The sequence below is a fragment of the Etheostoma spectabile genome, chromosome 1, assembly GCF_008692095.1.
Source record: "Etheostoma spectabile isolate EspeVRDwgs_2016 chromosome 1, UIUC_Espe_1.0, whole genome shotgun sequence".
In the NCBI taxonomy this organism is placed as follows: Eukaryota; Metazoa; Chordata; class Actinopteri; order Perciformes; family Percidae; genus Etheostoma; species Etheostoma spectabile.
In genome coordinates, this window is record NC_045733.1 from 20,521,605 (window position 1) to 20,546,773 (window position 25,169).

Consider the following 25,169-nt stretch of genomic DNA (forward strand, 5'->3'; position numbering starts at 1 on the left):
CACATTTCCATAATTTATTGCAGCATTGTCTGTAGTCACTTTGTTACATGAGTATCATCATCATTTCAAAATGTATTGAATATGTAGGGCATATTCACCCAGCAGATTGAAACTTCACATGCAGAAGTTAGCAAAGATGCAGCAAACAAATTCATAAAAAACAATAAATAATGTTTTAAACATACAATCATATTCACTCCTGTAAAAATCTTATAAAATAACATTGTCCATGTATTTGTTTTAGGATTAGCGTCCTGAATGCCTTGAATGCCTCCGCCAACCAGTCAAGTTGTATTTTACATCCATATCTGTCCAGGCTCATAAGTAGTAAAGACTTTGAAGGTATTTAATGAAAGGGTTACATTTATTTCTTGGTGAAAGGAAGTTATCACTATATTGACATGTATGATTCCAGAGAATAATTAAACATAAAGTCTTCACAGAAGGACAAGGTCAAATCCTGGGAGTTCTCAGGATCGAGGATGTTTTCTGTAAAGAATGTTGGATTTGTGTTATAGGGATATATCATACTCTGTATTAAAAGAAGTGGATGTAGTCTCTGTGACGGCACCCATTGGTTTGTAGACTTCCATTTGGAAACCTCAAGTTTTTTGTTTTTTTTTGCCATTACCGTCTTGGTTTTATGGAGCCAAAAGTGACCATATTTGGAAGAGAGGGTGGAGCTAGGGAGGAGCGAGCCTTGGATCTGACGAGAACCTGAAGACACCGCTGTGGTATCGACTTGTCACAATGGCTCCAAAAATTAAAATCATGCTATATAAAGAGGACTAGCGATTGAGACCAGTTTTATTTAACTTTGTTGTTCTTGTTCTGCTGTATGTCTATTAGTGTGTCAGTTTATTCAGAGAAACAAAAACAGATGTATATTCCCTGTATGTGTTTCCATGACGGCCAATAAAGCTGATTCTGACAGAACACAACGCTGTAGCCATGACCGAAGACATTGCTTCAAACATGGATGTTGCTGAAAATAAGCTACATATCCTAAACATAAATGCTTCACAGAGAGCTTTAACCCGGCAGCACAGAAGCTCCATACGTCACCACAGTTTCACCGTGGACACACATTAAGTGTCACCAAGTCAGTATCAGACCCAATGTCTCCCCTTCTGTTCCTGAGTTATGGTATTAAATAATGGCCGGAAAAGCGTTTTTGAAGAAAATCATGATTTCACAGTGAAGTTCACCTTTGCCCTTTTTGGTACAAAATGTCATTATTCTATCATAGAAGACATCTGCGTGAAAGGTTGTCATTATTAGTGTAGGGATTCTTGAGTTATGGGCTAAAATGTTTTATGTTGAGTCACAGTGACTTCTGATCACTTTAATCAGTTCATCGTTGAGTCAAAGTGGACGTTTGGGCCAAATTTCATGAAATTCTGATCAGGCGTTCCTGAGATATCGCATTCACAAGAACGGGACAGACAGACAACCCAAAACCAAAATGTCTCCGGCCACGGCTGTCGCTGCCACGGAGGCATTAAAATAGAAATGTTGTCTTTTTCTGCATGAATGTTAAACCCCATCTCTGCTGCTCAGTTACTCCTGATATAAACACACCGGTCCAGATTAAAAAGGAAAGCGTTCTTATGTTACAGTTATTAGTGTGTCGTTGTGCTGTGTTGCCATAGGGCCTCTTAAGTTCAAGTGTTCACAGTGTTAGCAGCAGTGAGGAGTGAGGAGAACAGAGAGTCTGGTCTTTGCCTCAGCACATCTGGATGGTCTAACTCCGCCACCTGTCAGATAGAACACCTACTGTAAGTCTAGGTTTTTGATCACACAATCTTTATATTTGTGTATTAGGGTTTGTTTGTTACCTCTCCGTTGTCCATGACCAGAATGCGATCTGCGTGCAGCACAGTGTTGATACGATGGGCGATGGTGAGCACGGTGCAGTCCTGGAAGGCTTCTTTGATGGTGTTCTGGATCAAGGTGTCTGTCTCTGAATCGATGGATGCCGTGGCCTCATCCAATATAATGATCTGTTGGACAACAGGCATACAGAACAAAAGAACACAATTTAGAATAAAATACTGTATGAGTAAAAGACTGGCCAAAGATTCGGATCATGGTGGGTTCATTGATGCAAATGTGAATAGGGAAATGGCAAGCAGTTACCTGTTTGATTGGAGTACTGCCACATGTAGATATGTAGGAGTACTAATCCAGTGGCTGTTCAGTAGCAGTAAAAGTGTAAAGTGTGTAAAGAAAAAGAAGTCAGGAGAGGCGGATGCAAACCTTGGAGTTGCGGAGTAGTGCTCTAGCCATACACATTAGTTGTCTTTCACCTACGGAGAAGTTCTCTCCATTCTCCAGCACCGGTGCTTGTAGTTTCCCCTCCAGTCTGGAGATCTGAGGAAACAAAATAATACTCATAATACTACGGCTATTATTACTTCTAAAAGCAACCTAGATAAACAGCGCATTAAAGGTATAGATTGACATTTTGAGAAATACACTCATGACCTGAGAGTTAGATAAAAATATCCATTAATACATTAGTTCAGTGGTGGAATACAACTATACATTTCTTTAGGTACAGCCTTTACATTTGAGGTACTCTGGATAAATGACCACACAGTGTAATTAAACTGTAAATGTACTGTGGTTCATAGAGTACGGAGAACATACCGAGTCATTCATGTAGGTCTTCTCCAGTGCCTTCCAGAGCTCCTCATCATTGAAGCTATTGAAGGGGTCTAAGTTGTATCTGTAGGCACACACATGCAGTATGACAGTTGGTAAGTCAGTGACTAACCCCCCACAGCGGAGACATTGAGTGTGTTAGACTGTAAAAAGTACTGGACAAAGCTTTGGGCCTGAATGGTGAAGCCATCGTGGAAGTTCCCTAAACCCGCAATAATTTCCAGCAGGGGGCACTGAAAAAAGTCAGTTTTTACAGAAGTCTATGGGAAAATCTTCACTAAACATTATCATAATGAGTTTATTGCCTAAATCTCCACTTTAAAGTCCTCTTCAATACAATATGGTGTTCATTCAGTAAATAAAGGTCCCATTTATTTTATCCTCTGATAAAGTGGGGGAAGCTTTAGGGGCGCACAAAAAAAGGGGGTCCACAAACCAATGGGTGATGCTACGCTACGCCCATTGATTTTACATGGAGCTCTGTGGAGTTAGCGGTCAGCCATAGTTACCGGACTGTTCCAATAAATAGCACAGGATCCTGGGGGATGATAGACAATTTGCTGCGCAGATCGTGCAGACCAATGTCCATAATGTCCACGCCATCTATCAGGATGGTCCCGGCTGCTGGCTCCACCAGCCTGAACAGGGCCACTCCTAAAGACGACTTCCCTGCAGTCACAAAGCATAGAGGACCTAAGAATAGTAACCTTCACGGTTTACAGAGGTACATTTTCCCTCAGCACCCTAAAACAATGGCTTAACAAAACAACACCTTAACCCTAGGTAATTATTTCATTTACACTTTAAATCCAAAGATGCTGCTGCAACACAGAGTTATCAACATTTGTATTAGATACATTGAGCAATATAGACTGTAGGTTGTGTGATTTACTGCACGTGTGTATGTTTATTATGTAATATGACATATTTAAAGGTGATACAAATACAAATTGTGTGTTTAGGACTGTTCAAGATTCCACTCTATGAGAATTAGTAATCATTTCTTAAATCAATCACTCATCTATATTTATCTTGACATTTTCTGAATTGCCTATGAAAACCAAACTTAAGCTGTATGAAATACAAAGTTATGATTAAAAAGAACTGGAGTCAGTGTCCTACCAGAGCCTGTCCTTCCCACAATGCCCAGCTTCTCTCCAGCTCGGATGAGAAAATTGAGCCCGTTCAGGACAATGGGTGTGTTCTCTCTGTACCTCATCTTATAGTCCTGGAAGGCGATGGTTCCACTCTTTGGCCAGTCCTTTGGGACCGGAGCCTTCTTTAGGTGTCTGGGGGCCTCAGGCTTACAATCCTGTACACAATCAATAACAACATATGTGTCACTTGATAACTTCCTGCATAGTGGAAGCACACATTGCTTCAGAATTTACCCTTCTTGAGTTTTAAGGACAGTTTCAAGAAGACCAGAACAGATGAATGGAGCCAAGGAACCTGTGCATCAGTGTTGGAGTACCGAGATCAGTCTTGGTTTTGAGACCACTTTTTAAGGCTCGGAATCAAATCTTTTATCCGGTCTCAGATAAAAAGGACTCTGTATTTGAATTTAAGACCGGTCAAGACCACAACTGGAGGGATATCACTGAACTGCCTGTGCATTGTCTAATTGTATGTGTTAACATCATTGCTGTGATTGGATGTAAATCTTCCTGCTTCAAATGCAACCAATAATTGACTAATTTCAAACTTGAAAATTGTAACTGTTAACCCCCTCACCCAGTTCCCTTAACACGCACTCCCAAGAAAGTGAATGCAGGAGACAGGAGGAGCCAGATTGTCAGTAGTAACATTTGGCTCCCTAAACCATAAGGAGATCTTTTGTGTTCTGTGGGTGTCACTGGTCTTGATCTTCTTGACTCTGTCTCACCCTGCCTTGGTCTTGGCCTTGACATGGTCTCAAGCCCTCAAAGTCTCGATGCACTCTGGTCTTGGTGATGGTCTCGGTCTAGGACGTCTTGACTACAACACTGCTGTGTATAAACAGTTATTTTTTACAGCAGAGAAGTCTAAAGACTGACCGTGATGTATTCCTGCAGCCGCTCCACCGAGTTGAATCTGGCCTCCACCTCCGTCGACTGCCTCACTACGTACTGAAGCATGCCTGTCAGCTGGACAACACATAAACAGTCTGTAACACACACATGTTGCAGTCACATGCAATGGATATTTAGAAAAATAAACCAAATGTTCATCATTTGCTGTCCAAATGTACCTGTGTGGTGTAGGACATGGCCAAGCCTTTCAAAGCAGGATTGATGAGGTCGTTACTGCTGAGCACTACGAACAGAGACACCAACAAGGTCATGGTCGCAGCCATGAAATCCAGCCAGAAGGAGAGCCAACGTGTCCCGGAGCAAAACAGCAAAAAGTAGTTGGAGTTTATGTCATTCAGTGACTTGAACCTACAAAATGATAAAGGACATGCAAGGGTTAGTGAACATCCCACTGCCTAAACACAACACTCTGTGTTTGTAATGTAGACCAGGATCTGAACCACTGCTGCTAAAACAAGCCACTGCATGGAGAGCCGAACATCCTCAGCAAGCCTCAAACAAAAAGCAAAAATAGAAAGTATTTTGTGCTAAGGAACTCTGGTATCTTACAATTTAATGTGGTTATCTTCTATGTTGTAGGCATGGATGGTGCTAAGGCCCTGCAGGGTAGAGGTGGTGAGAGAGATGCAGGGAGAGCGACTGATGTTCTCCATCTTCTTCATCTGACGGATACTCCTCTGGAATATACTGCAGACGAATAACAACTGATATTCAATATATCTCAAATATCTTTTTAAAAATTGTAAATATATTTTCTAGGCATTTTATGCTTCTATTTCAATGGAAACAGAGGGAAAAGAAGGGAAGACATGCAGCAAAGGGCCCAGGGCTGGACTCAAACCTGCGACTTCGATTACCACTGAGCCTTAATGGTACACAGCCTACCCAGTGAGCTACGCCTGCTTTAGGACGTGGAACAAAATCTAAATAATTGCAAATGCCATGAATATGAGTTACTAAGTTAACTGCATGTATAATTAGCAGATACCAGATTATGAATTGTTATTTCCAATAGTCGCTGTAAAAATCTATTTTCATCATGTTAAGATGTTACTGGTATCAACTCACAAGAGGATGAGGGTGAACAAAGCTCCCATAACAACCACAGCTACCAGCATGGCGGGGAAGACAGACGAGATGATGATAACGGTACAGGTGACCAGGAGACAGAACTGAAAGAAAGGGTCCATTTGTTGGGGAAGCTGGAGGTCCACCTCCTCCTGGTCTTTGGAGAAGCGGTTGAGAATGCGGCCCGTTGGCGTCGTGTCGAAGAAACTCATGGGACTCGAGAATATCTGAAAAAAGGACAACAATAGAGTTTTTACCAGGTCTGAAAGAAGTAATCCTTTTTAAACCTCAACCAAATTGTTATATGGTTAGACTTTTTTTAAACAGATTTTTTATGTGATCATATTTATTTTATATAATTTACTCACAATGAGTAAACACGGTTATCTATGTCTGATGTCAGCCATTCAACAGTACCTTTGTGAACATGGTGTCGTGGAGTTTACAGGATGCTTTCAAGGTGACCCAAGTGTAGAAGAAGCATTTGATGAGGGCCAGTGTCACCATGACAACCGCCATAATTCCATAAATAAGTTGGTAGAAGTGCAGGTCAGGGTTTTCTGAGATGTTGCCCTGGTTTGAAGTTGTCCCATTGGATGACTGGGAAAACAGAGAACACATCAGAATTTCCCCCTCGGGGAAATGATTCAAGGTAAAATGAGAGTAAGGAAAGAGCAAGTCAATAAGTATATACAGTAAATAAGTAACATCTCTACAACAAATACAAGTATTTACAGACAAAAATACAAAACAGAAGTAGAAGTAAGTGGGATTAGGTAAAAAAGGTTGTTTCACTGGATTGCACAAACTGTATTGTAGTGCAGTGTAAAATATGAATACAAGTAGCAGACAGGCAGCTAGCAGATAGTGAGGAGATGTTTTTACAGTGTGTTCTGGGGACAGGCAGCTAGCAGATAGTGAGGAGATGTTTTTACAGTGTGTTCTGGGGACAGGCAGCTAGCAGATAGTGAGGAGATGTTTTTACAGTGTGTTCTGGGGACAGGCAGCTAGCAGATAGTGAGGAGATGTTTTTTACAGTGTGTTCTGGGGACAGACAGCTAGCAGATAGTGAGGAGATGTTTTTTACAGTGTGTTCTGGGGACAGGCAGCTAGCAGATAGTGAGGAGATGTTTTTACAGTGTGTTCTGGGGACAGGCAGCTAGCAGATAGTGAGGAGATGTTTTTTACAGTGTGTTCTGGGGACAGGCAGCTAGCACATAGTGATGAGATGTTTTTTACAGTGTGTTCAGGGGACAGGCAGCTAGCAGATAGTGAGGAGATGTTTTTTACAGTGTGTTCAAGGGGCACGCAGCTAGCAGATAGTGAGGAGATGTTTTTTACAGTGTGTTCTGGGGAAAGGCAGCTAGCAGATAGTGAGGAGATGTTTTTTACAGTGTGTTCTGGGGACACGCAGCTAGCAGATAGTGAGGAGATGTTTTTTACAGTGTGTTCTGGGGACAGGCAGCTAGCAGATAGTGAGGAGATGTTTTTTACAGTGTGTTCTGGGGACACGCAGCTAGCAGATAGTGAGGAGATGTTTTTTACAGTGTGTTCTGGGGACAGGCAGCTAGCAGATAGTGATGAGATGTTTTTTACAGTGTGTTCTGGGGACAGGCAGCTAGCAGATAGTGAGGAGATGTTTGCTGTATGTGACAACAGATGTTGTAGCCTAAAACACGTGTGACATCACTTAGAGCACCTTTAACTAGAAGCGTGTGACCCTCAGAGGGATTTATGATGTTAGACGAGACGAGGACCAGAGACACATTACATTTTACATCTACATAAATCATTTCTTATCCTATTATGAATAGTGTTCAAAGATGTGGTAACAACAAATACTTCATCCTAAAATATATCTGCTCATGTCTGACTAGTCAATACACTGTTCTCTTCAGATATTCGTTATGAATAAATATTACCATCTCACACCGTTATTAAGTGGCCCACCAGTTGTGTTAGTTGGGGATTTCATTAAGTGGCTGTGTTGCAGAGGACTGGCAGGCAGAGGACAGCATTGGCCAACGTTCAGGGGAGGAGATGGCCCTGTCTGTGCTCAGGGATGGAAAATGACTTCCTGTCTCCCTCTGCAGGAATCACAGGAGCCCCAGTCCACTCAACCACGTAGATTGTCTTGATCTGACTGACCACCATTTATTCTTAGTTCATAAGTTAACGTCAACAGTTTTAATTTCTTCATTAGTGGTCATTATCATAGGGGTTGGGCCATTAAACAAACAAAGGTAAGGTATTGTTTAGAAAGAGTTTACATCGGTCCTGGCTGGCGTACAAAACGTGTTCATGATTTTAGTCCTCCTTTAATCCTCTTTTACATGCATATAAATAGCGCTGCATTTGTAAAATGCAAATAAAACTTTAAACTAGTCACAGACCGTTTAGTTCTGTCTGTTCTCTAAAGGCCCACCACCTCCATCGCTGCTAACACAGACCAAACTGGTGTGGCTCAGCCGTAAACATAGACAGTTAAAAACAAAAAAAAGATTGGGTAACACAGACTGTGTGAAGAGAACTATTTACTACTGTCAAACAAAAACGTGCTTGTTGGAGCTTATTAGAATTTGCATTGTTTTCAGCTGTGGTAAAGTCACGCACTCACTGAGAAAAAATTAACATTATAACTGTGTGTGTGTGTGAGAGAGAGAGAGAGAGAGAGAGAGAGAGAGAGAGACAAGGTTCTCACCCCATCCCCCTGCCCCAGCCAGAAGCTGAGCCACCAGTTGGTGAAGGCTGTGGAGCCGATCATCAGGACAACGTTCAGGATGGCGAGGAAGCAGATGATGTAGCCTGTAGCAGCACATCCACCATCATCAACCGGGTTGGCCACGTGTCCATTGTGTATTGCATAGAATCATGCCAATGCGTGTGTGTGTGTGTGTGTGTGTGTGTGTGTGTGTGTGTCTTTGCGTTTAACTACGTTAAGCAAAATGCTGGACCCCACAACTTTAAAGGGCTGTTTGAAGGTTAAGACTTGGTTATGGTTAGTGGTGGGGTTAGGGTTCAGGTTAGGCATTAGGTTGGGATGGTTAGGGTTGGGGTAAGGGGTTAGGGAATGCATTATGTCAATGATGGGTCTCCACAAAGATAGTGAGACGCACTGTGTGTGTGTGTGTGTGTGTGTGTGTGTGTGGTGTGTGTGTGTGTGTGTGTGTGTGTGTGTGTGTGTGTGTGGTGTGTTGTATCAGACCTCCAGCAGCTTTGCAGTATTGATGGTAGACTCTCCAGGAGATAGCACCTTCTGTGGTAGACTCCTGACTGACCAGCTGATCACTGACAACAGCTGAAGAGGAAGGAAAGGATTTTGTAGAACGATAGCAGATCAAAGTATTTTTCTTTTGCGTCAGCCTGTGTCCTGCCTGATTGGATATAAGGATTTCTTTTTTTTTTTTTTTAATGTGTAAATGTACACTAGCGACATTTGGTAAGTTCACAATAGTGTAAATGCAAAATGTCTAGAATTCACATAAACTACGTAGGTATTATAATTACATTATATTTATACACACACTCTAGGATGATAAAAACAACCTATCTGTCTGGATTTTAAATCTGCTGCACTCAATAATTCTCAAAATTCATATGCTTAAAAAAGATATAGAATGAATGACATGTCAGAAGGCAAAAGTGTTCATGGCTCTTCAGAACAGCTACACTCCATCGTAGAAAGCGCTGTGACATGATCATTGTTGAAAGACTGTATGGAAATAGCACCACACACTGAAGGCATTCATAGTGTGGCACTAAAGGTGACAAAAATAGTAGTAATAAAAGTACATTCTTAGAAACTAAATGTGTCTTCTGGTAAACAGCCACATGCCGAGAATCAAACACAACACACTTTCCACGTTCTGTGTGTGTGTCGCGTTAGTTCTTAAGTTGCTATGACAACCAGTCATGCCAGTGGGTAAGCGCCATAGGTCTCATACCAGTGCAGAGACTGGATAAGACAAGATAATATAAGATTAGTTCAAGATAAGATAAGATAAACCTTTGTTGAATGTTGATATATTACATCTGAACTGGCTGACCCTGCTCCAAAATCAGAATTATGATTTAACGAGTGGACAGTGTGGACTTACATTTTTGGTCAGCTGTTGTCCCATCATCCTTTTCGTCTGACATGTCAAATGCTGAAAGGAAGCACAGATGTGGGGGGGAAATGTACAAATGAATAAAGAAGAAAGTCCTGTCATCTCCACACTGTGTAGATAATAAAGACATAAATGCCCAAATAATGCAACAACAACAGAATATTGAGTTTAGGAGTGTTGCCCTATCTGCTGTTGTTTCACAAAGCTTTTACAAAGTTCATTTCCTTTCCTTGGTTCTACCCTGCTTTTAGGCAACCATTTCCACCAGTTATGATTGAATGTGCTACACATGTCTCAAAACTAAACTCTATATTGAAATCCAGTCTTGTTTTCATTCATTTTACAGCTATAACCTGTGACTATTTTATATGAATGAACATCTGTCACATTCATCTATTGCCAAATGAGTTGATACAAAGCTAATTAAGCCTATCAGCTCCACATAACTCTCTCTGGATTTGTCAGTATGGCTATGTGTACAACATGGTGTAGTCCGGTGACTTTCGGGTGCAGAGGCTCGAGTGATAGAAACAATAACAGCCGCATTCATCTTTAGAGATGAAGAGGACGGCTGCAACAGGCCACGGCATGGCTGAAAACCCAGAGAAGCACCCACAAAAGGTTTCAGTCAGTGGTTGTGTTGCTTAGAAAAGACCTACACGTTCAGCAGAAGGACTAAAATCCCCCAAAACGCGGAAAACCATTGGTGTGGCTTTTCCTGGGTGGAGTGCTAAAAAAGGAAAAGGGACTGGGGTCAGACATGGATGTCGCCTTACTGCTGTTAGTAATGGGTTTGTAACGTATGAGGAGTAGGAATTATTGCAGTTTCATTTACTCTGACTAAATGGTGTGCTATTGTCGACTGTTTCGTCATTTCAAATTCCTCATTGGCCGACAGAAACTCTGCACTATAGCTTTAAGATTTCTCCTGATGAATTGAGGCATCATGGATTAGCCCATTTAATCTCTTTTAGGTCATTACACAAACATCCTTTCCTGTTTCCATACCTGGGTTCACTAAGCCGCTGTCGGGGCCTTCTCTCAGCCCCACAACCTTCAGCTGGGCAGCGTCTCTGGGTGACACTTCCTCCTCCTCCTCATTCTGAGTCTGTAGACACCAAGCAATAACTCCGTCATAGTCAATTGGTTTATTTTGCACATGGCAATAAATCATTTTAATTCTTTTGGCGTTATTGGAATAAATAACACCTCAAAATCAATATGAATATTCACAGAAAACTAAAAAGGGCTGTTGCTGCTATTTTGTTAATTTTAAAGCAAAAAAAAAACATTGCAAAAAAATGAATATATTATTCAATAAATATAACAGGAGCCTACAATTACTGTTTTTTGCAAATTATACTATTGTCATGTTGTCGTCAAATTTGTGATTTTGGTCAATTTTGCTTCCATGCCTTCTTTTAATCAAATAGAAAGAAAGATCCCAAAACACATTTAGATGTTTGTTTTACTGTTTGCAGATACAGATTTCTCTTATATTAAAAGAACAATCTATTCTGCATATTTTAACATAACATTTCAGGGGAAAAGACTCTTGATGTAAGTCGTTTACCAGGGACGTTCTCTGCTCATATGTTTGAGTTATTTTGTTTATCCTGTTCACCTGCTGTGCCTTGTCATATGTATGCAAATGAGCACATTTTAAAAAGGTGATGCATCATTTGCATACCAATGTGGAGATTGTTTTATTCAACAACTATTTTAGTTTGACAGCAGAGCTGTGCGGAAACAGGAATATATACTCTATGCATGTGACCGCTTTTATGTCTTTACGTAAGTTGAAAATAACTCCCTTTGACCTTAAAGCAGACGAACCGTTACCTTGAGCCCATTAAGAAGACATGACGTTCTTCCCTTCTATCAACCTCTGGCATCTCAATAAACATGTAGCAGTTTGAGCTGGTAAAACAATAAATAACTGGGAAAACGTGTTCACAGCTAGTAAAACAATAAGGAAAGACACATAATAGCAAAGCCAACAGTACATCTGACTTTTGTATTGCAGCTTTTTTACTTGGGTCTGCTCCATCTGGTAGTTGATGATGAGCTCAGCGTAGCGCCCGTTGGCTTTCATCAGGGCGCGGTGGTTCCCAGCCTCCAGCACCTCGCCGTCCTCCAGAACTAAAATGTCATCACAGTACTCTAGATACTGCAACACAAGCGAGGACAACCAGGTCAACAACGCCATCCCAGCGCCGTGGCCGTGTACACATGCTGTACATCCATGGCATTTGGCAGGCGCTCTTATCCAGAGTGGGAGAGTGGTAATACTGCTCCCAAGTCAGGATGAAGGAAATACTACTGGCAGCAAACAGACTCCACTTCCTGGTGCGTAATTAACTTTTACCTTGGGGATTACCACAGTAGGATGCTATAGATCTTCTAATGTAAAATGATTTTTGAATCTGTTAATGTTAAAACATAGACAGAATGTACTTTAAGTATAAACAAGTGTGCATATTTGAATGAGTAATGCCAAATAATAGGTTGTTTAGGATTCATTATCTGCTAAATGCATTTCCCCACCTGGAGCTGGTGTGTGATCAGTATGATAGATTTCCCCTGGAGCTCCTTCTTAATGCATTCTTCAAAAATGTGTTTCCCCACATGGGCATCGACAGCAGATAGTGGATCGTCAAACAGGAAGATGTCCTTATTGGAGTAGACCGCTCTGGCCAGGCTGATCCTCTGCTTCTGCCCCCCCGACAGATTCAGCCCTCGCTCTCCAATCTGCCAACAAAACAGCACAGCAGAAAGCTGCTAAGAACACTGGCGACAGGCTCTGGTACATCCCAAAATCAACTTTTACTCATTTACAACAATGTACAATAAATAAAGATAGAACATACCTACAAAAAAAGATAGTGCAAGTGCAAAGAAACTGGCGGTGGAGACAGCAAAGTACTCCCAGCTTCAAATAAACCCAGGACCACCAGTCAGACTTGGACTTTATCCCAAATTTAGTTGCAAATCGGATTCAAGCTGCCTAAATAAAGAGGCCTGGTATTCAACTTGTAATTAATAAGTTATGACTCAGATGTGAACAATACGATTCTTCATCATCATCATCATCATCTTCTTCTTCCAGATTTCTGGCGGACTGGATGCCTTGCTGCACATTGCTTCTTCTCACAGGTCGGGATTATGAGATAAATACAAATTCAATTTATAAGAAATTTCTGTGCAGCAGTTGCAAGATACAAAGTGTGGAAACATAAAAGTATTATAATTATATTTTATATTGCAGTTTGGAGTAAACAGGGAAGTTTATCGCCACCGGTTTTGTAGTAACGCCTTACTGTGCTATCTCACCAAATGCTGTTGTGTTTTCTCTTTTTGTGAAATGTTGGGGGGGGATTTTGTTCATGTATTTCCTTAAATGTTGTTTTGTGAAATGTTGTGTATGGTCACTAGCGCTAGCTGCTTGGCGAGCAAGGGGAAAATATCTCTGATGATGATGATTCATGTTTAGGACATCATCGAATGGCTGCTGAAAATTACTAACTTCACAACCACAGAGAAATGCTGTACTAACAGAGTTAGGTGGTTTTTATCTTTATCAATCTTTTGTGACTCCACATGTCCACAAGTGTTCTTTTAATCACACATCGGAGGGTGTAAGTGTAAGAATCCATTGCAAAGCATACACAAACAATTAGTTTGGAGAGGTGAGAGTTCAGCAGAGAGCTCCTACCTCAGTTTGATCACCATATGGGAGGATAGTCAGGTCAGCTCTGAGGCTACAGACATCCACAACTCTGTTGTATCTGTGGAGGAAGGTCACGTATAGTGTGTTCATAGAGCCATTTAAGACATGACAATATGGGTCTGTTTACTTACTAGTAAAAGCAACTTCAACTGGATATAGCAATTTGAAAAAAATGTTTGTCTAAAATACATAATAAAGATTTGAAAAACATGATTCTGTCTTCAGTAACTTTTGCATGCAGTGTCTTTACTTATGAATCTATATTAAAAATAACATGTCAGAAATGTATAGGCAACGTTCACCATTGCTTTAACATACTTTTATTGTTTTGAAACCAACCCTTTATTTTGAGCACTCGTTAACTTAGTTTACTGCCTAATAATGATAGGCACATTAACAATATTTGGAATTGATCCGACATACTGTCCCTGGCAGTTTATGAACAGTGATATAAAAACAAACTGGATATTTCTGCAGAAGAAGACACAATGCACATGAAACAGAGTACATAAGAAAATACAGGGCTCAACAGTATGTAGTTTCAGGGTCTGATGTACTGCATCTTGATAGTTCCTACAGTATTTACTTCATACATTCAAATGATAAATATAGACATAACAACAATAATAATAAACATCAGCTGAATGACGTGACTCTGGGCACATGTCAGCAGTGTCACTTCTTCCCATGCTGGCAGCTTGGGGGATTTCCAAACAATCATCCTGTCAGATTACAGAGATGAACTCTGTTCTTGTTTGACTACCTTGCCAGATGCAAACTAACAGAGATAAGAAGAACTTTATCTTTACAGATAACCTCATAAACGACCTATTTGACTTGGTTTTAGGGGTCTGTGTAACTACAGTAATGAGAAACAGTAGGAATGTAGTAACATCACAAATACTAAGTAACAGTGTATGTGGGTTAAGTGATTGAATACTTGGATTTGTCAAAGGGTTCCCCCATCAGGATGTTCTCTTGAACAGTTCCATGGAATATCCAAGCCTGCTGGGAAACGTAGGCAAACGTCCCATCAGCTGTGAGGGAGCCCCGAATGAGGTGCATCTAAGAAATGGAAACAAGCAGACAACCATGAGAAATGCGGTGTGTTACATAGCATCAGTTAAATCAGGTTTCGAGGTAACACAATGTAAATAAGAAGCGTAACCAATGAGTAACAGAGTGACAGACAACAAAGTGTTGAAAATGAACAGCCAATAAAAATGTCAAACTTGCAAATATTTTAAAAGCGAATCAATGACAAAAAGACAAAAGGAGGAGCACACCTGTTCCAAAATGCTGGAAATCAGTGACGTCTTTCCACTCCCCACGTTCCCACAGACCCCGAGCAGGCCGCCCTGCAGGAGACAACACACAGGGGACATCAGGGGACAACACATGTTTGTATGTGTTAGAGTAGATAGTTACGGCAGGATGGGAAAAAATGCACATTTTTATCATTAGACACTATTTCCTGCATTCTGGTGAATATTGATTCTAAACTGTATGTTGTAAATGTCTTTATTTATGTCAAGGAAAACAATTCATGCAACAGAGGCCAATTCAAAATATAAAAATATAATGAAATATACGACACACATGATTTACTCTTCTCTCCTCTTGTCTGTTGTTTGTGCAAGTAACTTCTTTAAATGCATCTGTTCACATGATGATAAATTAACGTTTCTTAATCAATTTGTAAACCCCTGAACCTGAATAGCTCACATGAGTTTCAGCAAGACTTCTGCTCATGTTCAAAACTTTTATGATTCAGTGTTCTATTTTTTTAAAACATTTTTCACAAGTATGAATCACACCAATGCCATGAGTATGGGTTTATCTTTAACCTAATCTCTTTCACTTTATGTATGTATGGATCAGTGGTAAAGCCCACCTTAGGCAGTGTGAAGGAGATGTTCCTCAGGGTTGACAAGGTTTCAGTCCTCCCATTCTGGGACAACTCCTCCACTGTGTGTCCCTTCACCCCATTGGCTGAGCTAGGTGGGGACTCTGGCTGGCTCCAGGAAAATGTAGCATTTTTCATCACTATGGCTGAGTCACTGTCTTTTCTCTGGATCAGGTAGCTCTCTGGATTCTGGATCACCAATATTTTCTGAAACACACATTGCATTTGAAAGCTTAAAAGTATTTAAAAAGACAATGTTAATTCAAATGAGAGCCGCAACAGTGATTAACAAAACGAATGCTGGCATTTTAATTTCCACACACACACACACACACACACACACACACACACACACACACACACACACACCACACACACACACACACACACACACACACACACACACACACACACACACACACACACACACCACCACGATACCAAATTGCAAATTACATAAATAATGTTCATCTGCTTTTAGAAAAGAAACAGTTAGTAGTCAACTTTGAAGGCAAGTGTAAAACTAAGTCAATGAGATCTGAAGCATTGAAGCCAACTTTGCATTGCAGCTTGGCATTACATGTTCAAACTCAATACAATCTGAAAATTATTACAACTCCATCTTGTTTGGCAGATGATGAGCTTTGGAGAAGTGAAGCCATATTTACATATCATTCTAATACAACATCGCAGTTTGTATTGCAGCAAAATAAAGCTTAGCATACATTCAACTAGGAAGACTAGCTTATGTAAGTCACTCATTCACAAACTCTCTCCCTCATCTCCTGGTTCCTCTGCCTGCTAATAAAGGGCGTTTACACTTTTAGTTACACCAATCAGATTTAGCCCCCATCTCTTTCAGCCAATCATATTCCTGCTGTCGATATTTAAACATGCTCTTCTCTCTGTTGCAGTCAGCTGTCATTCACAACCCTCCGCCAACACTTTCCTTTCCCCTTCATCATTTCCAGTGCTTAGGACCGAGACCGAGTTAATAAGTAATTGTTCCCTACGATGAGTCTCTCCTAGTTGAAAATGTGTTATGTAATCCGAGCAGTAATGAGTACTATTACTAGTAACTAGTAACCAACCGATACCATAACTGCTGAGCGTGACACAAAGAAAGCCGTTTACCCTGAGTCTTGTTAGTGATACAGCCGCCTCAGCCAAGGACTTCACAATCAGGGGCAGTAGAGCGAGGGCGAACCTCATAGCGTTGAAGACTCCGATGGTGGTAAAGGCCTGGCAACAACAAAAAACAATGCTCAAACACAATACAACAGCGATGTACTGGTTGGACATTTGTTTTAAATGGATCACAATGCTCTAGGGTCCAGCACTTGTTGGTAGCCTGTTCGGTTTAGTCATCATGAATCAGTGGCAACAAAACTGAAAGATTATCATCTCAACACATTTATTTTATGCCTCAGATTGGCAAAGGTTGTTTTATAGTATGTGCTGTACTACTGTGGCACTCACATCAGACGTGTCTAGCTTTAAGCCCAACATAGTGTGTACAATGAAGGTGGCGATACAGGCCAGGGCGGGGACGATGCTGGTGATGCTGCTATTGACATTCTGGACGTAACTGGCCCTCTGCAGTTCCTTCTTCTCCTTTTTCCTTAAGCCTGTAAGAAAGGCAATATCACATACATATGTCTGGGAAAATTGTTTTGTTTCTGATCTTAGGATAAGTTATTTCCTCAAAAGTATTTTATTGTAGAATAGGAATTTAGAATAGAATTTTAAATAATATGTAATTTCACTTTAAAGCATTTGAATGTGTGAACACAGCTGTGTTGAGTCCATTCCAAAAGATCAGATTTAAAAAGTTGCATGGAGAGAAACATGCAATTTTGCAAATTTTTATCAACTACACAATGTGCACACATGGATAAGCCCCATACTTGTGGCTTTGTCTCACTAACAAACAAAGGTGTAAGAGCGACTTCTAATGCAAAGAGTTCCTGACATTTAAATAAAGTGTTAAGATGAAGCTACATTTCAAGAAGCACAGTGCTGCACACCCACGGAGCCTGCGTTTTCAATCTACATAGCAGACCATTCTATATGTGTATGGGTCTATGTGGTAGCTACAGTAGGAAGGTGGTGGTGAGTATGCGGCAGCTGCAGCCTCATCTCCAGCCTGGTTCCTACAGCCTGGCAGATTGTACTTTTTCCATCAAAAACTAATAAAAAAACTAATGAAAACATACAGCTTCACTACTTTGCCGTCTGTGTTGCCATTGTCCACCATCTCCAGATTCCTGTAAAGGTGCACACAATCTCCCTTCAACTTTGCTTTTAGAAATCCCAACTTTTGGACCATAGAAAGGAGCATACACATCTTTAGAGATTGGTTTAGTGTTTTCATGAATGGGACAGTATAAGGACACTCCCTGGTATGTGGTATACAAGAGAGTTTAAAAACATGTTTGACTGGGAGCCAAAGTTAACATGCAGCTGCTTAACTTCATACCTGCGATGTTCTTCTCAAAGGAATCTTCCCAGGCGTACATCTTGATGAGTTTGATGCTGCTGAGAATCTCATTCATTGTACGAACACGGCAGTCTGTTATCAATATGCTTTTCCATCGGAACATGTTAATGAGCTTTGCCATGCCAAACTGAAAGCAGAAATCCATGTATTAAAATTAGTGACAATGGAAAACAAGTTGCAAAAGAGGGTTGTCCTTGGGGCTAAATTAGTTGAGGAAAATACCTCACAGGTAACATGGAAAACTTAAATATTTGTACTAGTAGAAAATAAGGTTGACATTGAGGATTGAGAATCACACATGATATACATGATATAGACCATTATGAAAAATTCTATGTATTTCTTGATTTGCCTTCAGCTTTGATTGTGATTTAGTTTACACTGCTTATGAAAATATGTCTCTTTGTGAACTATGTGCAGTTTGTAACGTACAGACCTGTAAAGGGAGGAAGATGAAGTAGATGAAGACTCCAGTCAGTGCGGTGTAGCCCAGGATGTAGCAGGCGTAAATGGTACACACAATTAAGAGCACTGGGGTGGCAATTAGAAAGCTCGCAAACAACACTGCCTCAAACAATTTGTGGCCATCGTTGGTCAAAACACTAATAATCTGGAGAGGAGAGAGAGAGAGAGAGAGAGAGAGACCGTAAACCACATCTGCCAAGACTGCATTGGCAAGGAAAGTTGCTTGCACCAACTGTCAGAGTAGGAGAACTCCACAAGATATTTCTGGCTTTATAAAACAGCTCTAACAACTAGACGGGAAACCAGAAGACAAATGCAGTAATATCAAATTAAATGTTTGATAACAAAATGCATTACTCAAGAAGAGTTTTATGACAATAATAGAAGCACTGATTACATTTGCACGTATGATGCTCGGGGTAGTATGATTTATGATTTATGAGCAAATGCAGAAAAAACTCTGTATATTCCTTCAAAAGATGTTTCTGCTGAGGGAAAACTGAAAAGTTCTTGTTGGAAATAGCTCGTTTTACTTTACATACTGTTGGAGACAATCAATTACAGAGCGATGAGGACAAAGCATTGATGTAAACATGGAGGCATCCTGCATTATTAATCATTATTATGTTTTACCTTATGTTTGGTAACCCAATTACTTCCCTTCCATTGAAAGCCGCTGTGCAGCCCCCCCAAGAGTGGCCCTTTCGAAAGGCCAAGGCAGAGTAGGCACCTTTCAGTCTGACTGCAGTGCGCAGGTTCAACGCCCACATCGAGGATATGAAGAAGGCTTTCAAGAACTCTGATGTGAACAAAGCGAAGCACAGACCAACCCCATGGATCACGGTGGACTTCTCCGGGCCGTCGACATAGTTTAGGATCTCATTGACCAGAACCGCCTGGGAGGACAGAGAGATTTTTAAAGGTCCCATGGCATGAAAATGTCACTTTATTAGTTTGTTTTACATTAATATGCGTTCCCCCAGCCTGCCTATGGTACCTCCAAGCGCTATAAATGGTGATAGGTCTAAACCAAGCCGTGGGTATCCTGCTCTGCCTTTGAGAAAATGAAAACTCAGATGGGCCGATCTGGAACTTCCCCTTATGACATCATAAGGGGCAAGGTTACTTCCCCTTTCTCTGCTTTGTCCGCTCAGATAATTTGCCCCCCCCATGAGAGAGAGACATCATGGATTTCAAACGAGCAAAGTGGCAGTTGGTCCACCTTGCCCCCCTTCTCTCCTCCTCAAAAGCTACAGACTCAGAAATGGCACATACTAAGGAAAGCTCATTGTGGGACCACCACATTAGATACAGTATTAGGTGACCACTAAGGTCTATATAAAAGAGACTTCAGATACAGTATTAGGGACCACTAAGGTCTATATAAAAGAGACTTCAGATACAGTATTAGGGACCACTAAGGTCTATATAAAGAGACTTCAGATACAGTATTAGGGGACCACTAAGGTCTATATAAAGAGACTTCAGATACAGTATTAGGGGACCACTAAGGTCTATATAAAAGAGACTTCAGATACAGTATTAGGGGACCACTAAGGTCTATATAAAAGAGACTTCAGATACAGTATTAGGGACCACTAAGGTCTATATAAAAGAGACTTCAGATACAGTATTAGGGACCACTAAGGTCTATATAAAAGAGACTTCACATACAGTATTAGGGGACCACCAGTAAAACACTTTACTGTTAAAAAAATCTCAACACTTCTTCCAACATATAATGAATGTGATATTATGACAAACTTCACAAAAGGCCACTGGATCCTGCCAACAGAGGAAGCACTGGTACTATTAATATTGAAATTCAAAGAAAATTACCGGGCCCAGAAACGCTGCCATCATGGCAAGGATAGCAACAATGATAGACAGAATCAGCCTTGTTTTTTGAAAGCGAAGGACCACTCGGAACACAGAGGCCTTGTCCAGGCCCACCTTGGCCACTTCTTCCTCCCAGAGTCTGTGGAGCCTGTGCACAACACACACAATCAGCCTTGTTAATTAACAGGGCCACTCATGAAGCACTCAACACAGGTTCCCCATTGTTGATCATTTCCAAGGAACTAGGCCAGGTCTTATGTCTATACATAACCGGTACTGTAACTGGATGAAATGTGGTGAAGAATGTCCGACCTTTCTCTGCTGACTTCGGCTACATCCAAAGCAGACAGGTTGAGAGCGCTCATGTCCAGCTTATTCCTGAACAAGGCCCACATCATGGGGGTCATCCAGGCAAAGGTCGTAAAGGACAGGAAACCTGCATTGTCCAGTGGGTGGGACCTGTACATGAAAACATCACCCAAAATGCAATGGGTAAAAATATGTAGAATCAGTCAATCAGACAGGTTATCTTAAAATGATGTATCATAATATATATTGTATAAGTTTATTAAAACCGACAAATTATTTCAACAATGACACTGACTGGGATGAGGACCGGCGGAAGGGTTTGAGGGTCTGAAGGCTCCGGTCGTATTTTCCAAATAGGGTAGGGGAGGCTATTGTGCTGTTGTCCGAGTCAGTATGTTCTGGACCGGAGGCCTCAGATCCAGTTCTCCGTCGGAAACTATCTTCGTTCTTAAGAGTCATAAACACAAAGAGACCGAGTGAAAGAATCAGACCGAGAAAAGGCTGAGTTAAACAAGTAAAAACAGAGTAGTAGCTAGAAAGAGAGGGTGCCTTTGGTCTATATTCCAGCTAAAGAGTCTCAAAAAGTGAATCAAACACAGGATGTAGGAGAAACAATAGGAGAGGAAAAAGGTCTCCGGCAGTGAAAGCAACATGTGAAGAGATGGATTGTTCTGGTGGAAGCTGCTGTTTGTTCTGTACTTACAAAAGAGACTCCTCGAGTATCCATCTTCTCCAAAGTAAAGCCTTTCATCATAGTGCCCCGTACTGAGGGAAGCAACATGCACAGGCCAACAAGGGCTCGGTCAACAAATAACATAGCTTGAAGAATAATTTACCAGATATTTTTTAACAGCATCTAGGAGGCTGGAGTCATTCTTCTATGTAACATGTGTAACAACACCACGATTATTACATGTATGTGTTTGAAACTTCATAATACATCACAACAGAGTCATCAGTAATCAGAAGCGCTGGGGTAGGCATTCAGGATGTTTTAGGACGTGTTATATATGTATTTAAACTGAATTACACGTTGTGACAAGTCTCAAGGCATTACAAGTGCGGTCCAGATACTTGACTTGTTCCAGTATCACAAATGTACACATGCCTCTTTTTAACTTGTTTTTATTGTTATTATAATTAACATATGACAAAACATAACTTGAAAGTTGAATTCCAGTCTTTCATGCTTCATAAATAACATCAAATCCAATGTGTCAATGAATTACAGGATATCGCCTCTCACCTCCATTCATACTGTGTCAAAGTTCCCACAGTCAAATGAAATGCACATTCATAAAGATGAGTCCACATGACCCTTACTGCACAGTAAAATACAAAAAGCGCTGAAAAAGCAATTCTTTACAACCTTACATGCAAATTGTACTGTATGGAGTATTTCTGAGGGGTTATTTTTTTATTCCCCAATGCCTGAAAGCTGCTTGACTGCAGTAAAACCAGAAGAAGAGGGGAGAGCCATGTGAGGCCATCCAGGCCCACATCCTGAATGGCATATTGCTCCTGTAGCATACACTACTGGTCTAATGTTTAGGATCAGCTGTTCATAAATGCTGTCATATTGACAATGTTGTTCTTTCCTTCAATAATGGCTATTTTCACATAGATGTAGAATTCAGACACCACATGTATTATTTACATTCAAAATAATTTGGCCCCAAAAGAAGACGAATAATATTTCTGTAATATTAGCCTATTACTTTCCCCAGTAACAAGTAGTGTAAGGGATTACAATTTCCAAAAGAGTTCCAATTATAAATCCAAGTAACGCTGCATTACCAAAACGGGATTTGTTTTAGGAAGCCTTTCTGATGACATGACATGTAAGCGGGGGCAGGTCACGCCGGCTGCTAGCCAAAAAGATAAGCAAAGGTTGGAGGTTGATGGAGAGGGCAATAGGCTACTTTAAACAGCTCAAAGTACTGTCACTATAGAAAGGCTTTGGGAACATGGAACAGGAGGCACAGCGAGTTACTATGGTGATGGGAGTCTGCGTTGGTCCTTCTCGTAAAAAAATGTGAAACTTGACACAACATGAGAATGTGGTGTGCGATAGTCTTCATCACATAATGAAGGCTAAATGGAGAAGGTTTTACAGCTAATTGTTGACTCCTCCTGTAAGGGGGGGTCCAACCTAAGTTTCCAACTGTAACTTTTTTTTTTTTTTTAAACGTCATAAATGCATTACTAAGGGAGTTTACTAAGGAGTAATTAGTAAAAAGTAACACATTCCACTTACTGAGTAACTTGCCCAGCATTGGTCCACACAGTGTTGTGTAACAGGGGAGAATATTCTTAGAAGTTTGATTGTGATATTATTTTTCAGACCAGAAAAGGTAAGTGGCCATCAATCTTTATTAAACCACCATGGTGCAATTTTCCTCTTCCTCATCAACGGCTCTTTTACTTTGGCCACTCTACAGTCCATTCAGAAATTAAAGGGATTGGGACTGGGATTTCTCAGTATGTTCATCTGATATTCCAATATTTCTATTGTATTTTCTATTCTATTGCTCTATTTTAGTTTGAAGGACAGCTTTGCTAAACAACAGCTTGTTATAGGCATTAACACTGAAAGAGGAAGCTGGTCCTCTTTAAATCGGCACACATTTGATGCCAAGCTTCCAGTTTCTTTTACCAATGACCGCTGATTTCTTCTATTCTTATTTAACTGTTGTTTAGAAGTATCTTTGTCTCTTTTAGTTGTCAGTCTGGTTGAACCATTGCACACCATTTTGTGTTGAAAGCATGTAAGACCTTTAAAAATACAAAGTAGTCCTCTGAAAGACATTTAACAGCACACAATCAATCATCTTTGGCAAGTCCAAGTTCAAGTTTTTCATATGCACCTTAGTAAAGACTCTCTCAGCACCAGTCAGTAGTAACAGTTATAAATAACATAAATAGCACCTAAAAACATCCAGAATGTCCTAGTGACTAAGCTCAGACCACAGCCCTCCTTCCTGCTGTGCCATCAAAAACGTGAGTGATATTGTTGCAAAATAAAAAAAAAACTGATTTAAATAAACTAAACTCAAAGTTAACTGAACAACTTCTTAAATAAAGTGACAAAACAAAAAACCTAAATTTAAATAACTGTATTGAAATGAAACAATACCTGTCTGTGGAGGACGAGGAAGACGAGGAAGGCTCCCTGCAGCTTGTTGACGGTGAGTCTACAGCAGCAGCGGAGCAGCATTCACTCTTACACAAGTGGTTTTATGGAGATCAAAGGTTGGCCTGTTCAGAGGTCCAGCGGATGCTCTCCTCTCTCCTCAGAGGACAACGTGCTCAGTCTGCCAGACGGGCTCTGGTTGGACGTAGGCTTGGGCCCACCCTAAACATTTTCAAACCGGTTTGATATCAAGCAAAACAGAGTGTGGCATCTGTCTCCCGCTGATGAGAGACCCATGATGAGAATGTAGCGACTCCAGACTGTTTGGGGGCAGTAATGCACATCTGAGCCATGACGTTTATCGTGCAATGAGTTTATAAATGAATGAAATAATGAATACTCTATATCCACGACCTTCCACTTCAGGATTGCTCTGGTGCTGCCAGAAACTCCGCCGGATGACCCACGTTTCGGCCGGATGTCCGTCCCTTTCCTTTGTCTCTGTGTTGGCATTCTAACCTCTGGAGGATTTCTGAGGACTATGGTTACCTGGTCCTCAGATCTCTGCAGGGTAACTCCAGACAGCTAGCTAGACTATCTGTCCAATCTGAGGACTATGGTTACCTGGTCCTCAGATCTCTGCGGGTAAATCCAGACAGCTAGCTAGACTATCTGTCCAATCTGAGGACTATGGTACCTGGTCCTCAGATCTCTGCAGGGTAATCCAGACAGCTAGCTAGACTATCTGTCCAATCTGAGGACTATGGTTACCTGGTCCTCAGATCTCTGCAGGGTAAATCCAGACAGCTAGCTAGACTATCTGTCCAATCTGAAGTTTCCTGTTGACGCTAAAACTACTACTTCCCTGAACGTACATGTTACCTCCAAACCAACTTCCTACCTGAGAGTTTTCCTAATTTAGGCAAGCTAGTTGGAACTCCCGTGAGCAAGCTACCATTATTCACATAAAATACCTAACGAGAAAACTTCTGTCCACCAGTAACAGATTAGAGATTCAATATATAAACAGCTACGAACAAGAGATCATATTAAAGATGAGACAGGTCCTGTGTAATTTCAGATTGCTTCTTGCTTGTTTTATTAAACAACTTTAAAATCATGTAACCATAACTCATGTCTGCTTTAAGCACTTCAGTTAAATCATGTAGACACATCATTTCTATTCCACGCATTTCAGTCTTATCATGTAAATACAACATAAATGCTTTAAGCACTTCAGTTAAATTATATAAAAAATTACACACTTTAAGTTAAATTATGTAAACATTACATATATGTGTGTGAGCTATTACATATGCGTTAAACTAACCGTGCTTGTCAAAACCACAAAGATCACGGCTACTGGTTAGC

The 25,169-nt window shown here is 40.8% G+C and overlaps 1 protein-coding gene across 1 annotated transcript; it reads right to left on the bottom strand.

Annotated features, from left to right (window-relative positions):
- Positions 1-23,939, bottom strand: abcc12 (ATP-binding cassette, sub-family C (CFTR/MRP), member 12). Its single transcript, XM_032521675.1, has 32 exons — positions 23,802-23,939; positions 21,369-21,425; positions 20,961-21,112; positions 20,669-20,815; positions 20,357-20,504; positions 19,174-19,413; positions 18,489-18,662; positions 18,032-18,179; positions 17,032-17,180; positions 16,687-16,794; positions 15,541-15,759; positions 14,933-15,004; positions 14,587-14,711; positions 13,632-13,704; positions 12,464-12,667; positions 11,952-12,086; positions 10,925-11,024; positions 9,905-9,955; positions 9,013-9,105; positions 8,509-8,612; positions 6,225-6,407; positions 5,808-6,034; positions 5,289-5,426; positions 4,898-5,087; positions 4,704-4,793; positions 3,790-3,979; positions 3,177-3,336; positions 2,653-2,731; positions 2,260-2,373; positions 1,839-2,003; positions 1,631-1,757; positions 1-1,160 (listed from the first exon to the last, which is right to left on the bottom strand). The coding sequence occupies exons 1-31, from the start codon at positions 23,880-23,882 to the stop codon at positions 1,665-1,667; spliced, it is 4,209 nt and encodes a 1,402-aa protein (XP_032377566.1). The 5' UTR covers positions 23,883-23,939; the 3' UTR covers positions 1-1,160; positions 1,631-1,664.
- Between the last annotated feature and the right edge of the window lie 1,230 nt (positions 23,940-25,169).